Below are 11301 nucleotides of genomic sequence, written 5' to 3' on the forward strand. Positions count from 1 at the left end.
ATTATAAATCGCTCATCATTACGAAGGTTTTTATAAAAATATAAATCATCATTACGAACGTTTTTCTTTTTAAAGCAGCCCTGATAAAAACAAAAAACAAATTTAAATTCGAAAAGGATATATGAAGAGAGCAATCTTACGTTAAGCTGAATTTTGACGCTGGCCAATATTTTAAAGGTATTTTATTTTGCCGAAATTGATATGATGATAACCTCAGATTCTTCCATTATCACAAGTCGGCTTTTGCAAAAAGACATCTCTTTTCAAGAGCTAGATTTATATATATGTAGTGTATATATATATATATATATATATATATATATATATATATATATATCCATCTATCGATATATGTATATTTATATATATATATATATATATATATATATATATATATATTATATATATAATTAATATATTATATACATTTTAGTAATAATATAGATATACTATATATATATATAGTTATATATATATATATATATAATATTATATATATATACACACAAGATAGAAAAACAATTTTTGACTGTGTATTCCTTATATAGGCTTAGGGATCAGTGTTATATTCAGGTGTTGATAACGATGTATTGAAAGAAAAAATTTTCTTCGTTTCCCATGCAAGTCATTATCCGCGTCCAGTGACCCTTAAAACTAATCATATGTATTTAAGCGAGAATAACTGACTGTATTTGGGTCCCTTTAAAACGAGAAATACAAACAAGCATCAAATAAAAAAAAATTAAACCAAACGCGACCAGTTCAAGCTGACCCCATTGAGAGAGACGTCGATGAATTAGATATTTGAACAGCATGAAAACAAAACCAGTTATAAATTGTTTCAAGGCAGTTTAGAAATAGTTAAAGAATGCATATGTTTATTTATCTAAAATTGGCATCATTGCATTTCATATGTTCCGGAATTATTCTTCTTTCTTCTGTGTTCTCGTAAACATCCTAGGAACGTGAACATGAATCTCATTCTAGCATCCTAGATGAGGGTTGTGAATCCAAGGACCTTCATTTCGATCTCTCCTTTGTTCTTTCGGCTGATTTATGTATTCCGGGAATTCTTTTATTTCTTTCGTGTTCCCAGAAGTCTGATGATCTATTTGGAATTATTTGAGTTCTTTCGTGTTCCCAGAAGTCTGATGATCTATTTGGAATTTTTTTATTTCTTCCGTGTTCACAGAAGCCTGATGAAATATTTGCTCCGGGAATTCTTTGAGTTCTTTCGTGTTCCCAGAAGTCCGATGATCTATTTGGAATTCCTTGATTTCTTTCGTGTTCCCAGAAGTCTGATAATCTATTTGGAATTCTTTGGTTTCTTTCGTGTTCCCAGAAGTCTGATGAGCTATTTGGAATTCTCTAATTTCTTTGTTGTTCCCAGAAGTCTGATGAACTATTTGCTCCAGGAATTCTTTGAGTTCTTTCGTATTCCCAGAAGTCTGATGAACTTTTTGCTCCGGAGATTCTCTAATTTCTTTCTTGTTCCCAGAAGTCTGATGAACTATTGCTCCAGGAACTCTTTGAGTTCTTTCGTATTCCCAGAAGTCTGATGAACTATTTGCTCCGGAGATTCTCTAAATTCTTTCTTGTTCCCAGAAGTCTGATGAACTTTTTATCGTGATGTGATAGAATTGTTAATACTTGCAAATTACTTTTTGTCTACAGTTGTCCATAGTAGACAGGTGGAGACCTTTCTTCAAGTTTTGCCTCTTTCGGCTTCCTTTTTTTGTAATGATTTTATAACTTCTGGCAGTCTTTGCGACCCATGAGAGAGAGAGAGAGAGAGAGAGCAATAAATAATGGATGTAAAAAGGAGAGAAGTAAGCATACAAACGAGAGAGAGAGAGAGAGAGAGCAATAGATAATAAATAATGAATGGAAAAAGGAGAAAAGTATGATTAAAAACGAGAGAGAGAGAGAGAGAGAGAGAGAGAGAGAGAGAGAGAGAGAGAGAGAGAGAGAGCAATAAATAATGGATGGAAAAGGAGAGAAGTATGATTAAAAACGAGAGAGAGAGGAGCGAGAGAAAAAAAAAATGACCATAGAAAGAACAAGGCTACCATGACAATTAAAATCTAAAAAACGAGAGAGAGAGAGAGAGAGAGAGAGCAAGCAAGCAACACATAATGGATGGAAAAAGGAGAGGAGCACGAATAAAAACGAGAGAGAGGGGGAGAGGGGCGGGTAACGATTGAGTTTTAATCTGGGAATATGCAAATTTCCGTAATAAACGGTGAAGCGCAAAGCAGAGTTGGTAAAAAGCGTCAAAGTTTAAATGAAAAGCTTCGTAGTGCGTAGTCGGTGATGTATATAAGGGCGTCTGGACATTATTGGGAAACTTTTGTATCCAATTGTGAATCTCGCGGGATTTTTCCTCTCTCTCTCTCTCTCTCTCTCTCTCTCTCTCTCTCTCTCTCCTTTTTGCTTGAAAATCAATTTCACTCTTTTCCTCTCCCCTACACATCTTAATAAACACTTTTCTCTCTCTCTCTCTCTCTCTCTCTCTCATTTTTGCTTGAAATCAATTTCACTCTTTTCTCTCCCTCAGTACAAATAAACATTTTCTATCTCTCTCTCTCTCTCTCTCTCTCTTCTTCTTCTTTCTTCTTCTTCTTCTTCTTCTTATTTTTGTTTTAAAAATCAGTTCACTCTCTTTCCTCTTCCTATCAGTAGATCTTAATAAACATTCTCTCTTCTCCTCTCCTCTCTCTCTTCTCTTCTTCTTTTCTTCTTCTCTTCTTCTTCTCTTCTCTCTTCTCTCTACTTCTCACCTTCCTCTTCCTCAGTCAATCTTAATTAAACCATTCTCTCTCTCTCTCCTCTCTCTCTCTCTCTCTCTCTCTTCTTTCTCTCTCTCTTCTTCTTCTTATTCTTCTTCATTTTTGTTTTAAAAATTCAGTTAAAACCTCTCTTCCTCTCCTCAAGTAGGTCTTAATAAACATTCTCTTCTCTCCTCTCTCTCTCTCCTCTCCTCTTCTTCTTCTTTTTTCTTCTTCTTCTTCTTCTTCTTTCTTTTCTTCTTTTCAAAATTTCACTCTCCTCTTCCGTCTTCCTCAGTACATCTTAATAAACATTCTCTCTCTCTCTCTCTCTCTCTCTCTCTCTCTCTCTCTCTCTCTCTCTCTCTTCTTCTTCTTCTTCTTCTTCTTCTTATTTTTGTTTAAAAAATCAGTTTCACTCTTCCTCTTCCTCAGTATATCTAATAAACATTCTCGTCTCTCTCTCATATCTCTCTCTCTCTCTCTCTCTCTTCTTTTTGTTTAAAAATCAGTTTCACTCTCTTCCTCTTCCTCAGTACATCTTAATAAACATTCTCTCTCTCTCTCTCTCTCTCTCTCTCTCTCTCTCTCTCTCTCTCTCTCTCTCTCATCAGTCGAAAAAAAGAACTCTTTCCCAGCAAGAAAAAGTCCCGCCGAGATTTTTCTATTTATTTTCAGAGTATGAATGGTAGAAAAAAAAGTAATAAATGAAAAAAGAAGGAAGTGAGAAAATTAGGAAATTAAAGAAAAAGGAAAGGAAATATGAAAGTAGAAAAAAAAGAGGTTATGCCACCCGTAGGATCAAGCTGAAACGGCTCACGCGTAAAACGCGGAAAATATTGAAGCGAATTTAATTACAGTATTTTATCAAAAGCGGCTCCATATTTTATGTTGCTCTAACTCAATTTATTTTATTCGAGTCGATCCCGTCACAGAAACAAGTGTTGAAAGCGGCGTTTTAATTCCTGGTCGCTTTTGTTTGCTGTGTGGTTGTTTGTTACTCAAGTTTATTGTATTTATTATAACAGCTGTATTCCAACAGCATTCTAGGGTTCACTGATGAAAAAATTACCCTGTTTAAGAACGAGATGAGAGAGAGAGAGAGAGAGGAGAGAGAGAGAGAGAGAGAGAGAGAGAGAGAGAGAGAATTCCAAATGATGCTTGCATTTCCTTATGTAGCAATGATCTTATTAGAAAGTTATAATATGAAGTACATGTCATTTGGATTTTTGGTTACCTTTTGGAAAATTCGTCGCTTAATTGAATTAATTTACCAGTATCAGGGTATTTGTAACTTTAAGAAGTTGTAGAGCATTGGACGTTGAATTTGTTAAGATTGACCAGCTGGTTTAAAACGCTTTCGCTTCGACAGTGAACTACAGTGAACTACATCGTAGCTAATAGTTTGGTCATTAAACCTCATAGGCTCCATCCGCATTGTGGTCTGAAAAGGGATTACCATCACCTGCTTGAAGGACATATTATGCTGGGCAGCTCCTTCAGACTTATACAGGGCTTACCCATCAACTCTAGGGAGTAATTTTCTGGTGATAGAAGTTCACTCTCAACGTGGTTCGGAAGCCGCGTAAAGCCGTCGGTCCCGTTGCCCAATAACCACTGGTTCCATGCAACGTAAAAACACCGTACGAACAAAACAATCTAGGGAGTAATATTAGATCCATACTGCGTCTCGTGTCTGGATATATAGCATCCATGGGTGTTCCGTTCTAAGCAGTAACCCATCTCTTCCGTCTTGACGTCACTTGTGTTCCTTTTTCTCAAATTTGGTACTGTGTTCCCACAGGTACTCTGTGGATATCGTGATTGTTGGAGTCCGTCGTTCCAGCTATGGTAGATTCACATCAACCTTGCATTCGATGTCAAGGCCAGTCCCTTACGGCGCTCCTGATTGGCTGTTGAGAAGCCAGTCACAGGGCTGGAAACTCTCAGTTTCTCTCAAAAGTTGACATAGGCAAGGTGTATGTTCCACCTCTCCTGAGGGATGATTTTGAAAGACGTATCCCTCAGGAAAGGTGGAACATACATCCTGCCTATGTGAACTCTCTCGAGAGACTGAGAATTTCCAGCCCTGTGACTGGCTTTCAACAGCCAATCAGAAGCGTCGTAAGAGACTGACCTAGACATCAGATGCACGGTTGATGTGAATGTACTATAGTATCACGAACCATTTACGAATAGAATGTGGAGGCCCTTTCTTTCTTTTTTTTTTTTTTTTTTTAACTAGTATCTTTTCGAATGTCATTGGTTTGTCAAAATTTCGGAAGTGGAGTCTTTTAGCACGTGCTTTAGCGGTGCAGAATCATTCTCTTCTTTGTTCTGGGGGGTAGAGAGGGGAGGAGACTTTCTTTGAATAGTGCATCCGGTTGCCATAGTTAATTAGTTAATACATCCATCGGCAGTGGCAATCACTACCAGTTTTACAGAACCGAAATAGTTATAAAATAAAAAACATTTGATTAAAACAAGTATCACTTGATATATATATATATATAATATATATATAATATATATATATATATATATATATCATATATATATATATAATAGAATATTTAGAAAAAAATTCTTACACTAACATCAAATCTTAAGTTTCCAAGTGTCCTTGAGTGAATTTTTCGACGTTTGCAATCTGATGGTGTAGTGGTTTCTTACCAGATCTTCGAGACATAATCCTTCTTTACACTCTCTCTCTCTCTCTCTCTCTCTCTCTCTCTCTCTCTCTCTCTCGTAGGTTTTCTCTAATGGACATATAAACCTTTATTCTTCGGTCCCTCTTCTATATCTCTCGCAGATTTTCTCTAATAAACACTTTTATCCTCTCTCTCTCTCTCTCTCAATCTCCTCTCTCTCTGCTCTCTCTCTCTCTCTCTCAAATTTACTTTAAAAGATGAGACTTCCCCTTTCTTTTTCCCTTCCACACTCTCTTCGTCCCCTAACGCTCTCTCTCTCTCTCTCTCTCTCTCTCTCTCTCTCTCTCTCTCTCTCTCTCACAATAAATTACAACCACGTTTTATCCATAGATCTTTTGTCGTACTGGTTTTGTTGGATATAAGAAAGATGAACCTCAGGTGAGCATGTCTTAGAGACCTGTTTGAGAAAAATTAAAAGAATAAAATAATTAGGTTGGGACGATGCAATAAAAAACGAAAAGTCACAGCAATGCGTTTACGCCTGATTGATGGCATTTTAACTTAGACAGACGGCAGAATTCGTGTGGCTCAGAAGATATTCTTGACTGGGTAGCAGCATTAAAACTATGTGATATATGCCACACGTTACGCCATTTGAGGCTATAGGTTTAGCGAAAACTCCGGATACGTGTGGTCCTTTGGCGTTCACCCAAATTTCACTGGTGTTTCTTTCTCATAAATTCGGATAAAATAGGTCCGCGCGCAGCCATAAACTGAGATAAGGAACGTTTATAAAGCCTTGTGCTGCGTCATACTGAGATGTGTTTCGACTCGATTTGCGGCGTAAGAAGAACGAATGAAATAGTGCGTATACAGTACGTATAATATTGAAACGTTTTCATAGGGTTTTGAAATTGAATTAACAGAATCTGTTTATCGTCCATTTTGCTCTCAGAAGAATTGATTTTGGAACAAGAAAGAATTTTATGACAAAAAATCTCGATAATTTTTTTCATTGTAAAAAAAAAACAAGTCACCCAAGACGCAGTTATAAATCTCTCTCTCTCTCTCCCTCTCTCTCTCTCTCTCTCTCTCTCTCTCTCCAGTTAAAATTCAATCTAAACGTCAACTTCAACCACCGAACTATTATTACAAGATAATTAGAAATCCAGCAGCCTTGAGATTCCGAAGACTTTCACTCTCTACATTTCATTTCCCGATATTTCATCCTTTGTCATTCTCAGTTTAATTTATTTTATTTTTCTAATCTTGTTGCATTCTTTTCCATTTAATTTATTTTTTTTATTTTTTGTATTTTGTTATTGTAATTGTTCCCTTCTCTCTATATGTTTTAGCCAAATTATCATTGTTTTTTTTTATTCTCCAATTAAATGTGCTCTCATTTTTATATATATATATATATATATATATATATATATATATATATAGTATATATATATATATAAGATATATATGTAGATAGATATATAGATAGATATATATATATATATATATATATAGATAGATAGATATATATATATATATATATATATATATATACTATATATATATGTATATATATTAGAACCTTATCTTTTGATTTTTCTCAAAACTTCAAGTAGTTTTTCAAGAATTTCCAATCTTCGTTTTTCTTTTTTCTCCATCAAGTTTTTTTTTATCTTTCGTTATTCAGTTTTTATCTATTTTTATTGTTCTCAGAAGTGACGTTTTGTTTTGCTTTCAGGTCTTTTTGTTTTTTTTTTTAGTTTGGCTTTTATTTTTTTTATCTGTTCACTTTTCATGTCTGTCAACCTCTGTTATCCCCTCCCCACCGTTTTTCTTTTTGTGACTAGGAAGTCTTCGAACATTTTTATTTCATTTTTTACTATTTTATCTTTTTTTTATATGTAAAAGCGTTCCAGTTGTCTTGTATTATGTCCACTTTTGAAATATTCACCATTGTTTTAATTAATTTACCACTACTTTATATTTTTCCAGAGAGCTAATTTATCGTTTTTTATTAATTTTAGGTATTTTCAAGACATTTCAACTTCAAGTTTCCTCATTGTAACACTAATATTTTTTATTTTATTTTTTACTTTTTTTTTATCTGCCTACCATCTCCATCTCAAAAGACTAGTTTTCATATTTGATTAAAAAATACTTCTCATTTACCCGGTTATACTTTATCTGTTTAATATCTTCTCTTTTACCATGTTTTGCCATTTTCATCAATCATTAGCTCACTCCTTTCTCTAAAAACCCAATTTCATTTTTATTTTAAAAAAAATCCTATATTTACCATTTCACTTAAATTTGTTCAAAAACTTTTAAAAAAATTTTTACTTGTGTATTTTCATCTATCATCTTTACATCTCATCCTCTTCTTACTTTATCTTTCTTTTTTGTTCTCCCCCTCTTCTTATTTTTTTACTTTATCTTTTTGTTTCAAAAACCTTTTAAAAAAATTTTTACCTGTCTATTTTCATCTATCATCTTTACATCTCATCTTCATCTTATTTTATCTTTCCCCTCTTTAGTTTTTTACTTTTTTCTTAAATTCCCCCTCTTCTTATTTTTTTACTTTATCTTTTTCTTTCAAAAACCTTTTAAAAATTTTTTCACCTGTCCATTTTCATCTATCATCTTTACATCTCATCCTCATCTTATTTTATCTTTCCCCTCTTTAGTTTTTCACTCTTTTTTTTCTTTAAATTCCCCCTCTTCTTATTTTTTTACTTTATCTTTTTCTTTCAAAAACCTTTTAAAAAAATTTTTTTACCTGTCTATTTTCATCTATCATCTTTACATCTCATCCTCATCTTATTTTATCTTTCCCCTCTTTAGTTTTTTACATTTTTTTTTAAATTCCCCCTCTTCTTACTTTTTTACTTTATCTTTCTGTTTTCAAAAACCTTTTAAAAAAATTTTTACCTGTCTATTTTTCATCTATCATCTTTAAAACTCTCATCCTCATCTTATTTTATCTTTCCCCTCTTTAGTTTTTTACTTTTTTTTTCACTTTTTTTTTCCCCCTCTTCTTATTTTTTTACTTTATCTTTTTGTTTCAAAACCTTTTAAAAACATTTTTTACCTGTCTATTTTCATCTATCATCTTTACATCTCATCTTCATCTTATTTTATCTTTCCCCTCTTTAGTTTTTCACTTTTTTTTTAAATTCCCCCTCTTCTTACTTTTTTACTTTATCTTTCTGTTTCAAAAACCTTTTAAAAATGTTTTTGCCTGTCTATTTTCATCTATCATCTTTACATCTCATCCTCATCTTATTTTATCTTTTCCCCCTCTTTAGTTATTTTTCACTTTTTTTTTTTTTTTAAATTTCCCCCCCCCCTCTTCCTTACTTTTTTACTTTATATTTTTCTTTTCGTTTTCAAAAACCTTTTAAAAAAAATTTTCTGTCTATTTTCATCTATCATCTTTACATCTCATCCTCATCTTATTTTATCTTTCCCCTCTTTAGTTTTTTACTTTTTTTTTTTTTTAATTCCACCCAAACCAGAACCGAAGCCAGATCCCGGGGCCAGAGAGAGAGATTCCAGACTGAAGAAGTCTTAGGAAATGAGTCCTGGAATGGGAATGGACTCCACTAAATGGAATATTCAGGAACGAATTCGGGGGATGTATCTTCGAGTGTGTTATTTACGAAGCCCCTGGGCCCAGAGTACGAAATTTGGGCGAAGATAGATGCTGACATACACGCGCGCGCAAAGAGCTAAAGAGAGAGAGAGAGAGAGAGAGAGAGAGAGAGAGAGAGAGAGAGCGTTAGGGGACGAAGAGAGTGTGGAGGGGAAAAAGAAAGGGGAAGTCTCATCCTTTAAAGTAAATTTGCGAGAGAGAGAGAGAGAGAGAGAGAGAGAGAGAGAGATAGGATAAAAACGTCCATTAGAAAAACCTGCGAGAGAGAGAGAGAGAGAGAGAGAGAGAGAGAGAGAGAGAGAATAAGTATGGATAAACGTGTTCATTAGAGAAAATCTGCGAGAGAGAGAGAGAGAGAGAGAGAGAGAGAGAGACGAATAAAGATGGATAATCATGTCCATTAGAGAAAACCTGAGAGAGAGAGAGAGAGAGAGAGAGAGAGAGAGAGAGAGAAGAATAAAGATGGATAAACATGTCCATTAGAGAAAACCTGCGAGAGAGAGAGAGAGAGAGAGAGAGAGAGAGAGAAAAAACCTGCGAGAGAGAGAGAGAGAGAGATAAACACGCCCATCCATTAAAGCAAACTTTTGGGGTGGTTTATCCACGTATCTCTGCCTCATCTTTAAGTAGACGAATGCATGGTTTGCTTCCGGGTATTCACTCCGTTGAAGAACAAATGTCGTTATATAATACGAAAATCCTTTGATATAACTAACGATACATTAAAGACAAATCATTTTCATGTATCCATTTTCTGTGTAGCTAGAAATATATTAGATATTTTGATTAATGTGAACGATAACAGAGGGAAGTAGAGATTAATATCTTCTTGTGGGCCAAATGTTTGCACGTTTAAAAGCAATTCCATTTGAATCCAGATCCGGCTGCGCTCATCAGAGGACCCTGGATATTCTGTAAACAAGGATTCTGGTCATACATCCAGCCATTGATATTTTGAGGAATATTCTTCGCTGATTCTTCAACTATACTCGGTTTTTTTCCATCTGTCTACTAGCGTGTGGTGTTTGCGTATGGTAACACTGCATCCCGGGCTTTAGATAGGTACATTCAGCTTACATTCAACAATAATGATAACCCTATTTCGAATATTAACGGTGTAATTCGCATACAATAAATTATTAAAACACTTTTCAGTTGCAAATGTACGCCTAGATATCCTTTTATTTACCTAAAACTTACACATAGCGTAACTATCTAAAGCCCGGGACGCAGTGTTACCATACGCAAACACCACAGGCGGGTGGACAGATGGAAAAAAACAGAGTATAGGGACACTGAACGCGAATACGATTTGAAGTTCCTCGTAGGGAGGGGGGGTTTGTCCGTCAGTACACCTCGTGTGGTGTTCTGTAGGCATTACTTAATATTCTTTGCAGCTTCCCTTAAGCCCCTATCTGCAACCCCTTTCCTTCCTTTTAACTGTACCTCCGTTCGTATTCTTTTTTCCGTCTAACTTTCCACCCTCTCCTAACTTTTTTTTCAAAGTGCAACTGCGAAGGTTTCCTCCTGTTACGCCTTTTAAACCTTCTTACTGCCCATTTCCGTTTCAGCGCTGAATGACCTCATAGGTCAAAGCGCTTGGCCTTTGGCCAGAAATTCTGTATATTCTATATTCACGAGCTGTTTGAGATACAGTTATAGTAATGTGAAATATTTTTGTTAAACAGTCAAGGAAGCAAAGTCGGAAGTAAAGGCTTATAAATGAGAAATGTAAGAACTTTTATATTCACAAACTGGCGTCACAAAGACAGTGGTCAATCAAACCATTTATTCTTATTAATAGTTTTTTGTAACAATCTCATTTATATGATGACTGCTACGCAATTACATAAATAAGAAATTTTATGGACAATTTTCCCTTAATATTTTCAATGATTGAAACGAGGTTTAATTTAAAGGTAGTCAGTCCATTAACTTAAAGATTCGCTATAATTTGAAAATTTAAATACTTATTCCTCTCTTCTGATATTCTCAGACGCAGTCTCTATTTTAATCCATTCTCTGTTTTTCCTCGAGCCTCCAAACATTGTATCTCGTGCATAACTCATGGACATCTGGAATCGTTTAGCTTACTTGAAACATTCATAACTATTCCTGCTTTTCTAGTTTCTCTGAGGTATTTATAACAAACATAAAAGACATAAAAGAGACTATCATTCTCTGCAGTTATCCTTGTGATGTACCTGTTTGTTAATTTTCTTTT

General features: G+C 34.5%; 1 protein-coding gene across 1 annotated transcript in view; it reads left to right on the forward strand.

Annotated features, from left to right (window-relative positions):
* Positions 1-4735, forward strand: part of LOC135213794 (calphotin-like) — a 78068-nt gene extending 73333 nt beyond the window's left edge. The window contains exon 11 of the mRNA XM_064247922.1: positions 4573-4735. Coding sequence (XP_064103992.1) covers positions 4573-4735 — 163 coding nt within the window. The remainder of the gene's footprint in view (positions 1-4572) is intronic.
* The last annotated feature ends 6566 nt before the right edge of the window (positions 4736-11301 follow it).

This window comes from Macrobrachium nipponense, chromosome 43 (genome assembly GCF_015104395.2).
Source record: "Macrobrachium nipponense isolate FS-2020 chromosome 43, ASM1510439v2, whole genome shotgun sequence".
NCBI lineage: Eukaryota > Metazoa > Arthropoda > Malacostraca > Decapoda > Palaemonidae > Macrobrachium > Macrobrachium nipponense.